Raw genomic sequence first — 16,819 nt, forward strand, 5'->3', positions numbered from 1 at the left:
ATAAGAATTATTTTTATCTGATTATGAACATATCAGATTTTAAGAAGATTTTATACATGATAAATCTCATCTTCCAGACTAAAGGCAGTGTGGTGAATTCTTTGAATTATCATTCAAAAACTTACTTGCCCATATTGTCCATAAAAGAAGTTCTTAAAACCCAACTATTTCCTACAGCTGTTGGCTATCTTCCACTATAGTTCAGTGAGTTTAACTCATAGCTACAGCAATATAAAAAGCAAACTGCTTCACAGTAATCTAGAATGCCAAATCTTTGTTTATTGAAGGATATTTTATGCACATCTAGCATAAAATAACACCTGTTGACATGAACTTATTTCATCTGCTGTAAGTGTGGCTCCCATCTTTATTCAGTTTCTGTTACAAACAACAGTCTATCCTATGATACTGGAGAGGGCAGCCTCAGGGCTCTGCCATTATGGTGATTCTTGTTCATTCCACAAAGGGAAAAGCTGTTGTGCAAGTAGGAAAAACAAGACTAAGAAGAGGATGAAACAGCTTCCAGACAGAGAACAGAATCAGCTGAAGGAAGAGAACTGATTGGGTCAAAGTCAAAGCATGTTCCCCTAAGGGGACATACTTGTCTATGAAGAGACATCCAACTAGCACAGGGGGGGTGGAGGCTTGGAGGGCCTATAGTTGTAATAGCCTCAGGTTTGACTTCTGAAATTTAATAGCTTCCATTTTATAAGAACAAGATACAGGTACTTGATAAGCAAGTTAAAAAAGTCCAGGACACCTGTTCAGACATAGCACTACCCCCTAGTATATATAGCCTCTATTGGAAAAAAAAACCCAAACCAAACAACTTTAATAGAAACTTCACCTGTCAATATCCCAGTGAATTCAGTTTGACATCAGTTGTCAACACCATTCAAAGTAGGTCAAAAACCTCATTAACATTTCCTAAAAAATGTCAGGAGGGAGCAGGGGGAAGGATCTCTCAAATGCAGCTGAAGAACTTTGTTCTGTTTTCCACTGTATGGAGTTGCTCATCTGCAGCTTCAAGAGAAGAGTGTCATAACAGATGTCATGGTGGAGACTTCCATGAAGCTTCTGGAGTCAGACTGCAAAGGGCCAGCAACTTTCAATATAATGATAGTACTTAAAACATTGGGGTCTTTCTGTCAAGAAAGTGATTTAAAGCATGGGGAACAGTTACTGTTTTTCACTGGAACATTCCAGTTCCCTGTCTCCAGCTGTATCTTCAGCTTCTGTAACAGCAACCTTGGTTACAGTAGCTTGAGTGTTTTCGATAAGGTCAGGAGGATCCTGAGCAACTGGGGTATTAAACTCCTCTTCCAAGTAACTAGCAGAGAGCTCTGTTAAAAACAAAACAAAACAAAAACAAAGCCAATTTCCTACCATGAGCAAACACTGTTGCTGTGTGTTTAACTGCAGTTTCTATCACCAGAATCACAGTCTGCACGAAAGCCAACTCCAGAGATGACCAGCAAGTTAAGTTTCATTTCAAAGCTATCACAACTTGGCATGACAACTAAGGAGAGTACTTCTGACTTTGCTGTGGAGGAGTCTAACTGCAGGAACACAGTTTAAATTTGAGAGTTACACATTTTGCTACTTAGTAGAAAAGCAATCACTGCCATTTCCTTTAAACTGACTCAGCAGCTCAGCTGTACAAGCTTCTCAGGCTACTGACCTTAATATTAACCCTTAAGGCACAGAGTTGATTACCGTTGTGTTGCGACTGGCTGTTACACTGCCTCTTTGCTTGCCTACGTTCCAAGGCCAGCTGCCGGTTCTTCTTGATCCGCTGTTGTTGCTCTTCCGTGAGAGTTGTACCAGAGAGAGAATTTAGTTCTTCTACATTTCCAGAGCAGGAATGAACATCTCCAGTGGCTGGATCCAGTCCATTGCTTTCCCCTCCACCATCTGGTTAGAAATGAGGGGGTGGGAGGGGGAAGAGGGGCAGAAATCAACACTTTAAACCCAGAGATATCCACTGCTAAATATCTGCCAAGAGAACATTTTGAAAGCATGTCTATGTTCTACATTTTACAGTTGTATTGACAGCTGAAGATCATTCTGTAATTTAGTTTTAATAGGCAATTTTCTGCCTAGGTCCACATACCTGATATTCAAAGTATAAAAAAAATGCTTATCAGAGATCCCAAACACACAACAATAATAAACACCTGAACTTAGAAGCACAGCTCTCTGTACTAAGTTAGCAATCGTGAGCTGTGCTTGAAGATTAAAAAGAGACAGTAAATTCAGGCAATCCTTACGAAAAGGCCAGATAATTTTCTTCCCACCCCTACTAATACGACACTGTCCTTTGGGAAGTGGCAGGACTAGTTACAGGCATAGACAAAGGTCTGAACATAGGCATTGAATAATCAGGTTTGAATTCAGTGCGCTGCTATTATGCAATATTTACTCATTTGCCAACATTAACACATGCAAAACAGAGGCAGTCCAACTCCGTGAGACAAACTTCACCCACCAACAGAGAAGCAGAGCACTCTTTCAAGAGTGCCTAAGGCCAAGTATGCTTGTGCCTCTGCACCACTTTAAGCCTGTGAATAGAGAAGTTAGCTGACAACAAGGTTTTGGTTTTTAATACAATACTTTAGCTGCAGTTTTTATTTCAAAACTGTAAGATACCTACTCAACTGTTTCAACTGAAGACTGACCAGTTCTAGCTGTACGCTCACCAACACAGTTCAAGAACAGATCAGCACCACATTTAAATACAGATGTATGGAACCATCGCACAGAAAAATCTGATAACTCTACAGACACTGTCGGCAGGAACCATTTGCTTTACTGTTCGTGGCTGCTTACGGTTGCATTCCATTTCTAGCAAATGCAGCCAACAGTGAAGACAGCCACATGTCACTAACTGCCCAAAGGTCATCCCCACAGGTAAGGCAAGGTTTTACCATTGGCTAACTCATCCACCAGAACACCTTTCCCAAGCACTGGCTTGTCTGGAGGCTGAGGTTCACATGAAGACAAACTGGACAATGGGTAGATAATTGTTTCAAGAGAGACTCACAGTGGAAGTGTGAACACCTGCAAAGGACCTTTGGAACGACTATGAAATTCTCTAATTTCTTTCAAACTACCAGGTGAACGCTACTCCCTCTTTTTATTATAAAAAAAGTATTGTTTACTTCTAGTTTATCTAAAAACATCATCTGATTGGAAGAGACTCTTGAATTTCTACTTGTTAAGTGACAGGATTTTGATATTGGAAGAAGAAATACTCTTCTTCCTAGTAGCTATACACCAAGACTGACAAACAGCCAGAACAGTGCCCACAAGCATTACTAAATGCTTTCCCTATAGAGGACACTACACCCTGACTGCACTGTAACGGCCTGTCGTATAAACAGTATAATGAGTCTTTGATTTCTGCATTCGTAAGATCCAAGAGCTCTTCAGACTGCACGCTCATAAGAGTACAAACCAGTATGTTCACTTAATAATTGCAGTTTTGGGGGTTTTTTTGAAGAACATTTCTAACAATGCTGGTAATAATACCCGTTTTTCATTTCCTTTCCGTATAGCATGCACTTTATTTTTATATATGTAGCATTTTAGTTCAAGTACTAGTTCAGTTTTGTAATCGTAAGTCTCAGAAGCTTGGCTTTAAAACAGAGGACCACTCAACAATTTCTTCTACATTAGAAAAAATCTATCAGGATAATTAATTTCTGGCCAGCAGGAGGGGAAGTAAAGTAATTTTAAGCACTGAACTACTAAACAAACAGCATAATAAGCATACCTTCATTACTTGCGAAGTCTTCATGTAAAATAGGAAGATCAAGTCTAATCCGCTTTAGGCAGGTCTGCAAATGAGAGATTAAAATACTGATATTTCATCTGTAACAAAATATTTTGTGCAACATTGCTATGTTTTTAATACTACTTCCTATTTCTCTTTACGCTTTTTTACTCTGAAAAAAATACTCCTTTCACTACATGTCTGTTTGACCCACAACTTTCAGTGCTGTGGATTGTTTTCCTAGTCCTTCATCTATCACCCAGCCAGATGAAACAGCATTCTGCATAGTCTTCTTTTGCAGGTTCAAACGTTAAAAAAACCAAACAAACAAAACCCTAAAAACCAACCAGTTCCAGCACTCTTAAGCAAATTACTTCTGTTAAAGATGTCCTGAAAAAGTTGAAGCCAGTTCTCTGAAGTACTAATTCAAATAAAGAAAGGTTATATCTAAGTGTAAACTTTGTTACTTCAAATACTGAAAAGAGTTGGTTTTTGTTGGTTTTTTTGTTTGTTTGTTTTTTTACAAAGAGAGAAATTAATTTAAATAACATTATACTCCTTAGCAGTATGCACAACTTAAGTCTTCTTTTGTTGCATAACTGCTCTCCTAAACCTACCTCTTACACTATTCAGTACTGCATGAAAAGAAACTGACAAGAACAGTATGTACCTGAACTTCCTTTTTGTTTCCCAAAGACTCGACTCTGTCAATAAAGTCCTCAAATTGCAATTTTGGAAATAGTCTATGAGCCCAGTGTTCCATATGTCGTATCAGTGTCTTCAGGTCTTCTGCCTAGAGCATAAAACAAGATATCCAGCTAGTAAAAGTTGACTAAGTCAATAGACTGCAGAGGGAAACATCACAGGAACTTTTCTGAAAATATTCAGCATCTGCAGCTTGAAAGCCTCTTGAAAATGTAAGTAGTATGAATGCGTGGGTAGCCTTTCCTCTCACCATCAAGTCTGTAAGTGCAACTTCAAGCTATCAGAATAGTGATCCAAGTTCAGGAAAAGCATTTGCATATACTGTAAAACATCTGATAGGCTTCTGAGAAGTTGCCCTTAACCAACCTAGGTCTGAACCCCGACTGAAAAAAAGCCCCATAGGGGCACAGCTGGCGTTTGTTTTGGTGTTTAGAACACACAGAAAAATGTACATCTAAATAACCTTATCTAGTCAAGATTTTTGCTCAGATCAGCAGTATTGCCTAGTTCTTCAGTTACAACTGCCTCCAGTTGAAAAGAGAAAATTTATACCATGAATGTTCTCTGTAAATTAGAGATACACAGGCATCCTTGCAAGCATGCCAGAAGTCTAGTGATATTTAAAGAAAAATGAGCTTTGTATGTTTAAGTGTATCCAAGACAATGGACAGTCTGTAGAGAAAATACTGCTTTCTCTTTGCTTATGTGGTATGTCACACTTTTTTCAATACTAAAAACTTTTGGATAGAGGTGTCACAAAAACCAGAAGATTTTCACTAACAGAGGAAACTGATCATGAGACAAGACGGTAAAGGCATTCCAGATGTAGTGGGCAGTCTTATAAGCCTGTTCCAATTTAAAACACCCCTTTCTATGGACAATGCAAAGAGTCACAGACATGATATTCTAGTTTTGCAGAAGAGGAAAACAGTTTTAAGATCAAAACATGGATTTTGTTAAAACATTCATGTTAGGTTTTTTGTTTGGTGGGTTTTTTTTTTTTTTTAATTTGCAACTAGAAATCAGGGTATGTTCAAATACTGTTAGAAAGCTGGCTAACCAGAGTGTAATATCAATTCTCCCCATATTAGATGGGCAGCAATCTATCAAGTCTAGATTAACCTCCCAGGAAACAAAGCAAAAGCTCACTATGTCTTACCTCATGCCCCTTACCCTTGAATTTTACATTGTCAAACATGTGTCTCAGGGCTGGAAGTCCTCTTTCTGAAATTAACCTGTCAATAGGAAATGGGTGAAGTTATTTGAAACCCATACTTTCTTTTTCTAATTAAAAACAAACCAACAACAAAACAAAACACCCCCCCACAAACCACACAAACAACCTGGCATTCCTTTAAATAGCCTAAAGCTACAGAGCTCTATTTGAAAGATGTACAGAATTAGAAGTCGTTAAGAAAACGCACAAAATAGGATAAAGACTCTGTAAGACCAAAGACTGATTTGGAAAATTCACCATACATGTATTCCTAGTCCAAGGAGCTTTTTTATTTTGATTACCTGGAAAGTCAGTTCTTTTATCTATACTGGCCAAGTAAAACTAGTTAGATGCATGACCAGAGCATCCACCTGTGGTACCACTAACTTCATCAGTATATTTAAAACAGAAGAAACTGAAAGCTCAGATTCTTTCCATTGCTTATAAAGAACTTACACCAGTTTTAGTGCTAACAGCAAAGAATATATTAAAATCCTTTATCTTTATACAGAGTTTATCCAGCTTGTACACAAGTCAGGTGTAAGTGTACTTTAAGTAGTACCTTACAGTCACCATTATATTGAGGTTTTATTTTGAAGCACGCTTTTATTAAAGAAAGAAATCTACAGTACTATGTCTGAAGCAAAATAAAGAAGATTCAGCTGGAAGAGTCCTATGTATGAATAATAAATATAATAAATTATTAGTCATGTAATAAGTCCCAACAAGACTTCAAGAAAGTTAGACAAGTAATAGCATTACACAGGTAAGCAAGGAATAAAAAGGTTGAGATACAGCATACAAGAGGCACTTTCATCTCCAAAACTCTTGATCTTTGACTTGGCTATGACCAAGCAGGGATCACAAGTAACCTTAAATCATTCCCCTACAGCCATACACCAAATTCATTGCAGAAAGAAATATTCTGTGAAAAATTACCTTTGGGCATCTAGTTTAGGCATTGGTCTTTTAACTGCTTTCCGTGTAGCTACAGCAGAATCCTTTGTTTGTGACTGCTGGTTTCCATCTGGTTCTGATAAAGAAAATAACATACTTGAACTATATAATGCAACTGACATCAACTAGAATTGCATCATGTAAATTTTAAGTTTCTGCCCTATCAAAAAGGCAGCATCACAAGTATTACATTGCAGGTATAGTACTCCAAACAAACATCTGCATATTTCACCTTGCTTCTCCCACAAGACAGATTGGAAATAAATCCATCTCTTCAAAATATACTGAGGAATCAACTTTTCTAGCAAAGTAGGTTCCTTGAAAGGGAAATTTCCCAATTTTAAAACTTTTATATTCTATTTCTGATGAGAAATGTATTGAGAATAGATGCTGCTTCTAAAAGTTAAGAAACTCAAATTATCAATACACATAATTCAATAGGTGTGTCCCAAAATTTCCACTAATAGATCTGAAAGACAGACCTAAACCACCAGCATCACCTTCAAAAAAGAGGCAATGTGTGACCACAATCAACATGTCTTTTAAGAACCAAAGTCCACATACTTTTTGATTAGGGCCAGTTTGTATTACTTGACTGCAACAGACAAGGCACCACTGCCCATCTCATCTCAGGGCTAGCAATTAGTTATCATACCGGTTTCTTGGTTTACTTTTTGTTACTTTGAATATCAGGAATTCAGAAGTTCTCCTTTTCACATATCAAGGAATTAAATCTACCCAAAATCCTATTTCCTAGTGAACAGACAGAGCAGGGCTCAAGGAAAACATATGTTTAACGCTATAAACAAATATGAGTAGAAGTAAACAACAGTTAAAATAAAATCTTTATACTTTCTATTACCTTGTTCAGTACACAGTAAGATCTTTTCAAATACAAATAATTAAGTTTTACTGTCCTGAAGCGTCTTGGATTTTTCCTAGGTCATATACTCTAGAAAATCTACCAACATCTCCTTGGAATACTACGTTCAACACTCTTACCTCTTCTGAAATCCAGGTCATAAAGGGTAACTGTAGATCACTGCTGTATAAATATCTTTACCTACATTTTGTCAGAAGAGCTTGAATTTTATAAAGATTCATTTGTGTGCGTATTTTCATGGAATCTACAAAAATGAACTTTTCCCACAAGCTTGGAACCACAGAATCAGTAATAATTTAAATTTACAAATTGCTTTCTTATCTACACAAGACGATTTTTATACAGTAAACTCTAGATAGTGAAGTACACCACCAGTAATATTGATTTCACAGTATTTCATTATCTATACTGCAAAACGGGATCTTTAGGGGTCACAGGTGTTCACCTCCATTAGCTTGAGCCCATTCAACATCGTCTCTTCCTGGAGAGGCAGGAGGTGGAAGAGGTGGGAACGTCTCATCTTCTGTATTCTCATAATCGGGAAGGTCAAACAAGTTGTTCTCTAAAGGATCTATCATTGCCACAGATAAACTTTTTTTCCCTCCTGCAGGAAATACCAAATGCATTTAAAGAGAAGCAGAGTGAAGAAGAGGCTGCCATAGAAGCAGCTAAACATCAGTTATATACAATATGTCTACAGCTTTTCCAGAAAAAGATTTGCCAACCAGAAAAAATAGCGTCGTATGAATTAAGTAACAGATAACGTACAGATGGATGACACAATCCAGCCTCACTAGGCCGAATAACATAAGGGTTCGTCATGTTTCAACTCATCAAAGTTACTTGGGAGTGGCAGGTATGGGTCATTGAATAAAACAAAAGTAATGGATTTCTAACCAAAGCACTTATCAAGACAGCTGTGTACCACTCACATCCTTGATTATCAAAGACTATGGGGGGTGGAGTGATAGTTCCTCTGATTTACAGCTTACCCACTGAGAAATGCAGTCTGGAGGAGGATTCCCCTTTTCCGGCTCCTTAAGCAAAGCTAATTCCAGAGACTTTAGCACATCAGCACAACCGGGTGTAGGATGACCCGGTCCCACTAGGGCTGCGTTCCCAAGGCTTCAGGAACAGCTCTTTTTTAAGGAAAAGTTGTCTCTCAGACGGTTTTAGAGGACACTCCAGGCAGCTCCGTCTACGCTGACCTTCGGAGGCGAGATCCCTACCTTCGGGCTGCGAAACTCTCACGGAGCCGGAGGCTGAGGGAGTCGAGAAGGGCAGCGAAGGAGCTCGCTAGGGTCTCCAGGGCCAGACCTCCAGGGATACAACCTGCCGAGCGCCACGGAGGCCCCGCTCCCCTCACACCCCCAGAGCAGCCCCGAGGCGTGCAGGTACCGAGAAGGGGGTCTCCCCCTCCCACCAGCGGGAAGTGGGGCAAAGAAAGCTTCTCGCCTGCCTTCTCAGAGCAGACAGGTCCGCGCACAGCCGAGCCACCGGCGCTCCAAGCCCCCCTACGCCGCCTCTGCTTCCTGCCCCGGTGAGCAACGCCGCCGGGCGGGCAGGGCGCCGGGGAAGCGCCGCGAGAACCGCAGCTCTCGCGAGCTCCCGGACCGGTCGGCTGAGGAGAGCGGCCAGCCGGCTGCGGCTCCGTACCAGGGCGCATGCGCGGTAGATCCGCGGCGGCGCTTTTGGCGCCAAAACCCAATGGGCGGGGTGGGGTGGGGCTGCTGAGGCGTTTTCAGAGCTGGGGGGGGGGGGGGGGTGTTCCTTCACTGCTCTCCGGTTTCCTTCACTGCTCTCCGAGTGAGCTTCATTTCGTGTCACCTCTTCAGGCAAAAGTTGCTGGGGATGAGGGTTTTACTCGAAGCATCTAAGGTTGCTAGGTCCTACGATGAATCAGCCCCAGAAATGGGATTTAAAATTGTGTATGTTCAGCCCTTTCTCACTTCCCTACCTCTGAGGAAAGGACTTCTAGGACAGGTAGCGGTCCCAAGCTTTTCTCCATACAGATGTCAGCTAGAGCCTTCTGGTAATTTAAAACTAAACAGTTTGCAGTTGTTCGGGCTGTAAGAAGTACACCAAGCCCTCTGAGATTTGGCAGCTGTGTGCATAAAATGCTATTTAAGGACTTGGGCTGCAGGCTGCAGAAACAATAGGAGAGAAGCTCCACGCAACCGTCTCCAGTGCTGTTGCATCTGAAAAAATCCGTTTTCATATTTTTACAGGTCAGTCCATAGAAGTGTATCTGACTTAAATTGTAGGCTCTTCATTTAAGCAAAGTGAGAGGAAATTAATGTCAAATATTAATACATGAAATGAATTAATTTTCCTTTATTTCTCTATAAATTCAAATTTGACATGTAATGTTTCTAGTAATTTAATATATTCTTCTAATATGACAAAATCAATTGCAGTTACTTTCCAGTTAAAAAAAACAGATGTTATCCTTTAGTCAAAATTATTTTAGTAGTTAATGTTTAAAATGTGTATTCTGAAATGCAGCAGTGTTTTTATAGTCAAGAATACATTAAATATAGGGAGAACGCATTAATGGATTTGTTAGCATTGAATCAATTTATCTTAACTTTTTAGATATGGCCGATTTCTTCAATTGGCCGAGGCACATGAAGTATGAAAATAAACACAGAGATATACTAATAATTATAGATCAAGTGCTGCTAATTTCCAGCTCAAAACACTGCAAAGATTGTGTCATATAAAATTACTGAATATTAAATATCTATATGATGAGCTCTTTGCATTGAAAATAGTAGTCACTCTTTATATTAAAAAATCTTTACAGAAAAATGAATTAGGTTTTGGGTGTAGCCTGAATATCTGATTCACAACAATTAGCGTAATACATCTTTTCACTTAAATGTTTTCCTTAACATTTAATGCTTTTTTCTTTTTTTGGTCTGTGAAGTAATTGCATTTTAAATACTTAGCTAATATCAGCCGAACTTACAAGAGAGCTCAAGCTTTCAAAATTCCCTTAAGTCCCTGTATATTTTCTGCAAAATCAACTGGTAAGTAGAAAAGAAATAACATAGTAGGGTTCTCCGAGAGCAAAGGCAGGGAGAAGATAGTATTAATTTACGTGGCTGCCAGTCTCCATATACCCAGGTCAACCAGTCTGCATAAGCAGAGCTCTGTCCTGTGGTAAGTGTTTTGTCTTTGCCAGAACAGGTAGATAACAGATAGGAAAAAAAGTGCTGGAGAGGTATAAAAAACACTATACAAAGAATAAAGCAGAAGACCACTTACAGTCTCTGCAGAGGAGTACAGTGTTACAAAACCTACCATATTTATGCAACTTTGATTAATCAATATTTTTGAAGAGTGTTTAATTAGAGACTGGACTTGATGACCTAGGTGGTTCTTTCCAGTCCTATGTTCCTAATTAAATGAAAAGCATATGCTGGCGGGCATTGATTATCGTTTTTTCCTCAGGAAATGAATAACCAGCCACATGCTGATAAAATAATAAGTCAGGGAAAAAAAGCCCCATAGCTTGCCTTTATTCTAGAAAACACTTCTGGTTTCTAGTTTAGGTGAAACAGAGATATTACTTGTTTGTTTCTGTATTGAATAGTGTCATTTCATTAGAAAAACTGCAGAAAATTAGCACCTTGTTTTATATTTCAGTCTCATTTCCTGTTTTATGTTGCACATTAAACATGGCAAAGAAAATCTGTAAAATGGATAATTGGCTACTTCTGCATTTGAAGGGGTTTACTCCTATGGAGTAATACTTGTTCTGCAAAAACCCTCCAAATATTATGTTGGCAAAGCTGTTCATGCAATAAACCCTAGGCAAAACTGGTACCATTGTCGCTGTGTTAGTGGGAGATCACATCTTAGGGATTTGGCAAACTTCGGCTATATGTGATTTATACTTTGGTAATCTAATCTAAATTTTATATTATACAGTCATCTTAAACATTAATTTCTAAGCTTTTAGTATATTACTAAATAATTAAGATTGTGATCTGATCCACAGTGTTCTTTTCAATCCCGGCTTCTTGCAGAAAACAAGATGTGCAAGAAAGCCTGTGATCTCTGGCTGTTTGAAAGTCAGTTTGTCTGTCAGCCCCCTTCTAATAATTTTTGATCCTGTTGGCCGATTTCAATCAAATTTGAACCAGGCTTTTTAAATTCCATTGCTTATGGTACTAATTATTTCCTTAAATTGCTCTGTTAAACACTACATAGATTAAGAAGTATTAAACGTTACACATAAAATCTTGTGTGCGTGTGTCTTGGCAGGAAAATATGCAGCCTTTATGTGGCAATTGAGTTTTAAAAGTTGGGCTAATTTAGTGATGCAATTAATGTACCTAGTAATCACGTTTTCCTTTTCATGCAAGAAACTAGATAAAATTTGGGTTTCCATTGGGGGGGAAAAAGTGGTAATGAAGACAAGCCTCTTTGATCCATTTCTATTTACAGGGACATACTTCAGTTCTATTTTTCCAAGCAGCAGTGGAATCAATAAATCAGAAAATCACCCTGCTCAGAAGTCTTTCATAGAGATTACACTACCTTATATTTTTTTTTTATCTTTTCCTCTGTGATTCACCTTCAGAAACACCTGTTTGTAAAGCAAAACGCAGTTCCTTCCACCAAGAATGTTCAAATTCCCCAAAACACGTACTTTGTTTTGCCTGGGGAAATATGCTTAATTTTCAGTTGCAAATAACACTGAAGTTAAATCTATTTGTTTCACAGAAGTTCAAACCAACCTACAACAATCTTGAAACTTTTTAAATGTGCTGTAAACTCACATAAAAGAAAACTGGTCATTTAGTATATCTATATAGATCAGTGTGACAACCATTATAAAAATCAACAACAACAACAAAACCTCAAATAAGGTGTCTTACAACGCTTTGAGCAAAGCCCAGAGGCCACCCAGCTCTTGGGTCTCTCTGAAGTTCCAGGGGTACAATAGTGCCTGAGGAACTCGGTGGTGGCAGCAGCCGTTACACAGAAATGAGTCCTGCGGTGGCATCAATCCATACGCCTGTGACTATATTTCTATATCCATTCAATGCAAAATAGCTTTGTTTCCCTGCTATAGGTCAAAGGGACTTTAAAACAGGTGAGTGAATTCAGTAATTTTTCAAAGATTCCCCATGTTTGCAGTGCAAGTATAACATGCTCCAGAGGAGGGAGCTATCTCTTAATAGCTGGAATTGGATGGAGGGAGCGTGCCTTTGAACGGCAAAGCTGTGAAAATAATAATTTAATCTTTTCTACTTTAGAAATGGATAAGATATTAGGAACGATATAGCATTTTCGCGTAATATATAGGGAAGTTTGTTCATAATTTCAGTTCCTAGAGAAGCATTAATGACTACTTTGAATAAAAATATTATTTTACTTTTGTGAACCACAGAAAATTAAAACATGGAATTTAGAGTGGTTCTTTATACAAAGTATTTACAATATAAATTTTGTTATGGAATTTACTCCGCACTATTACTGTCAGCTGAGTCAATCAATGTGTCAATCACACTTCTTTATCGCTGTGTTTCAAACATTCTGCATACCATAACCTGTTTTCAGTAGATATGTCCAGTCATTCATTTCTCTAGGCTTTTTTTCTGATGGAGAAAACCAAACTATATTACAAGGAGAAAAATAATTCAAACTCTGTATGAAAAGTCACAATTCACAACTAAAATTATTCTTTGTTCAGTCCAAATATTTAAAAGAAAATAAAAACTTCTTGCAATAATCTTTTCAGAGAAAAAGAGGCCATACTTTGCAACGTAGTAGAATAACTATAGTTGAGTAACTTGTGTGGGCAACTACAGCATAGTGCAACTGCAATTATATGGGGCATATATAGTAACTGTGCATTCAATACTTGTCTAATATTCACATTTCTCTGCAAAGGAGTTCAGTGTCTCTGGCAAAGGAGTCCTTGCGTTTCCCCACACACGGTTGTGTAAAGAGAAAAACAACCTCAGCTGCAACTCAATGTTGTCTTCAGAAAAAAAAAGTCTTGATTTTAGGATGGAAAGACTTAATACTTCATGAGTTACTGTAAATGCTGGTCATTTGATTTTACTATAGCACCTTAATCCTGTGGCAAAAAGGAAAGGAAAATAACATATAATTAAAAATTCTCAAATAACTATATAAATCCTGATTTCTTATGTTTTAATTTGTGGCTGAATCAACTCATTGGAGTATAAAACCTGTCCACAGTTGTAAAGAAGTTATTAATCTAAGTGATGTATTCATATGTCTGCACTGTAAATGAAAAAGACCATATCACTTCAGAAGTTAGGGAATCTCAGCAAAAACTGTGTTTTATGGAATGAGTGATAAAGAGCATGAGACTGAGAACCGCTTCACAAGATGGAGGTCACCGCCTTTGCACTGAAACCACAGGCGCAGCATTTCTGACAGTGCTGAATGCAGCAGGAGCTTGCGAACAGTTCCCACTCCTCGCCTAGAGACACAAACACCACTCTGAAGCTCCCGCTGGAGCAGCTGCCGAGCGAGGAAGAAAGGCATTTCTAGGCATTGATCTTCTTCTGCTCTCAGGCAAAAGACATAAAGCACAGAAATATAATACCAGTTTTAGTGGTCGGTGCTGGAACTGCCAAAGAAACTGATTTTTCACTCTTCTACCCAGTACCAAGCCATTAACCACCACCTTAGCACCAAGTCATTGGGTACAACTTCAGTTCTTGGCTCACAGGTGTCTGTGAGAGATTTCATTCACCACATAAGCAAATTTACGAGTAACTGTAGAGTCTTTTCTTCTAGATGTGTCACATTTGTTGACAGATGAGAGCACTGTATGCTACAAAAACGTACAGTAGTAGTGGTAAGAGACTCTCAGCTGTGTCAGAAGGCAGAAGGAACTGCTTAATGGGTAACTTCTCAGGGTACAGGCCTTAAAAGAGTTTTCGTCCTACTTCTGCTGGCTTCAGACAATGAGAAATAAATCTTCCAAAGAAGCACAAACTTTACCAAACTTCTTTACAGATCTCAGCAGTAGAGGCAGGATTGCATTGTCACTCTCTTCAGGAAAGTCAAATACATGTAACTCCTGTTATCTCCTGAATCTTATTACATGATTAGCATAGGAACATCATAGTTTTAAGCACTGCACATGTGTAATATCCAGACTGGCTTTGCTGATCCAAACAGGGCCATTGGTAGTACTATGATATTCCATTTCTCCCCTAAGATCTACAACTAAGTAACAGGAATCTTTAAATTCTCTGTCTTGGAAAGAGAACCGGTATGGAGGAGCAGCTGCTACTGACTGAAGAGAAAGGAGATCTAGGACTGTTGCCTGCCCCAGAGGAGACCACCATTGGGCTGGAGCAAGGACGTTCAGTTGTACTTACCGCAGGGTGACAAGCACCGCTGGCCCGTGAGCCAGCCCCGGCTTGTAGCAGGCCGTGCGTGCTTCAGGCTGAGTGAGCAGCGCTCTTTCAGCCGTATGGGGCGCGCCGCCCGGGTCCAGCTGAGCTCTCGCAAGACATCGCCATCCCACCCGTTTGCCACCGCTTCTCCAGTGGGGTCCCTCTGCTCCCACCGCTCCTCATGGTGTGCTTCATACATCCTCTAGTATTACGTGGCAGGCTTATTTTCTATAAAATCAGTACTTTATAGGTGTGTGGGCGCAAGTGGATGTTAAAGAGAGGCAGTGATCAGTTTAAATCCCAATGTGGAAGCTTTTTTCAGCAGTAAATTCTCTGAAATTTGAACCTCCTGTTTATGTTGGTGTTTTCTCCCCAGAATTACCCAAGTAAAAGAGGCACCGTTCTTTCCATGGCATGGGTCGCAGCCTTGCTCTCTAGTAGTTCAGGACTTCTATGTCTAACCTTAAAACCGTTAAAGAAGCAGTGGGTTCACAAAGTACAATCACAATATACAAAATTGATTTTTAAAATTTATTTTATAAATCATACTTTCTCAGCCATACATTCTTTCTTTTGTATGCCAAAACATGATAGAGAGCTCCTGGAAAATAAAATTTCTTGGTTGTATTTTTAGGTTCACTAAAATAATGTAATTACAAAAACCTAGCAAGCCCTAAAATCATAGTGCTGTAAGTCGGAACTTCACGGAAACATACACACGTAAACCCATCATCACATTAATGTGTGAAATATATGTGACCCAATCTGGCCGTTCCTAGCAGCTACGGCTGCGTTTTAACAAAAGCAGCTTGGGCATTTCATTTTCATATTCTTTTTACTATGTCTGCTTCGCAGTGTTGTAACTGTAATCCTCAGTTTCCATTTTTAATTCAGGCATTTACTTTGGGAAAAATTTTAGCAGCCGTTACTACCCCAACTGAGGCTTGCGTTTTAATTATAGACACAGTCGTTTCCACCTCGGGGTACGTTAATGATTGCAGACGAGGGAGACAAACAAACCGCGCCATGAAGCATCGTTTTAACGGGGGGGGGGGGTTCTCCGCGGAGACAACCATCGCGCTTGTTGGAAGCAGCGACTTTAACTGATCGCTAAGGGAATTCTCAACAAAAACCCCAAACCCCAACCAAAAAACTTTAAGACCAAGTCATAAATCGTATGACACGGAGAGAGGCGGTGGCTGGGCCGGCCGGTACCGCTACCGGTACCGCTACCGGTACCGGTAACCGGAGGGGAGCGACTCCCCCGCGCCGCCTCCGCCCCGCGACGTGCGAGCCCCGCGGCTGCGGGCAAAGCACAGTGAGGGCAGGGCTTCAGCAGGGCTTCTCGCCCCCCAGTGCGCACGCGCCTGCCCACCGCGCTTGCGCACCGGGCGGGCCGGGGCGGTGCGCGCAGGCGCAGTCCCGAAGAAGGGCACATTTTGAGCCCGGGCAGTTTTCCCCGTCGGGAGCTGACGGGAGAGAGCTCGGCGCTGCTCCGCCGGGGGAGGCCGGCGTTGGGCGGCAGGGGCGGCGCGGCCGGGGTCTGGCGGCGGCACAGGCACCTGCCTGCTGAGGACGCTGCCCGCAGCGCGCGGGGGCACCGACGGTGAGGGGAGCCCCCAACTTTGCTCCGCCGCAGGAAGTCCCTCGAACCTGGTCGAAGTGGGGCTGGGGCTTCTCCGTCCGTTAACCTCTGCGCCGTCTGGGGGCGAAGATGCCGAAGAAGAAGCCCGGGCCGATTCAGCTCAATCCCGCTCCGGATGGCTCCGCCGTCAACGGGACCAGCTCTGCAGAGTGAGTGAAGCCGGTTGGGGGTGGCCGGGGCTCCGGCGGGGCTGCCCGCGCTCTGCGGCGGCCGGCGTCCCGCGTCCCTGAGGTGCCGGGCG

The 16,819-nt window shown here is 40.6% G+C and overlaps 2 protein-coding genes and 1 non-coding gene across 6 annotated transcripts in view; 1 reads left to right on the plus strand and 2 right to left on the minus strand.

Annotated features, from left to right (window-relative positions):
• Positions 1–6: 6 nt before the first annotated feature.
• On the minus strand, positions 7–9,148 carry TIPIN (TIMELESS interacting protein). 4 transcript variants are annotated; one of them, XM_075506392.1, is made up of 8 exons: positions 8,996–9,148; positions 7,982–8,140; positions 6,636–6,729; positions 5,640–5,715; positions 4,446–4,568; positions 3,776–3,839; positions 1,717–1,914; positions 7–1,343 (listed from the first exon to the last, which is right to left on the minus strand). In XM_075506392.1, the coding sequence occupies exons 2-8, from the start codon at positions 8,112–8,114 to the stop codon at positions 1,180–1,182; spliced, it is 852 nt and encodes a 283-aa protein (XP_075362507.1). In that variant the 5' UTR covers positions 8,115–8,140; positions 8,996–9,148; the 3' UTR covers positions 7–1,179. The 4 variants fall into 4 exon arrangements, with proteins under 4 accessions (XP_075362507.1, XP_075362504.1, XP_075362503.1 ...); XM_075506389.1 differs by having other exon boundaries at positions 8,745–9,142; XM_075506388.1 differs by having other exon boundaries at positions 8,766–9,141.
• Positions 2,741–2,877, minus strand: LOC142411982 (small Cajal body-specific RNA 14). Its single transcript, XR_012776341.1, has one exon.
• Positions 9,149–16,347: 7,199 nt separating the features above from the next.
• MAP2K1 (mitogen-activated protein kinase kinase 1) overlaps positions 16,348–16,819 on the plus strand; it is a 41,435-nt gene continuing 40,963 nt past the window's right edge. Inside the window, exon 1 of the mRNA XM_075506393.1 lies at positions 16,348–16,727. Within this exon, the coding sequence (XP_075362508.1) occupies positions 16,648–16,727 (80 nt within the window). The 5' untranslated portion in view covers positions 16,348–16,647. The remainder of the gene's footprint in view (positions 16,728–16,819) is intronic.

Source organism: Mycteria americana, chromosome 6, assembly GCF_035582795.1.
Source record: "Mycteria americana isolate JAX WOST 10 ecotype Jacksonville Zoo and Gardens chromosome 6, USCA_MyAme_1.0, whole genome shotgun sequence".
Lineage (NCBI taxonomy): Eukaryota > Metazoa > Chordata > Aves > Ciconiiformes > Ciconiidae > Mycteria > Mycteria americana.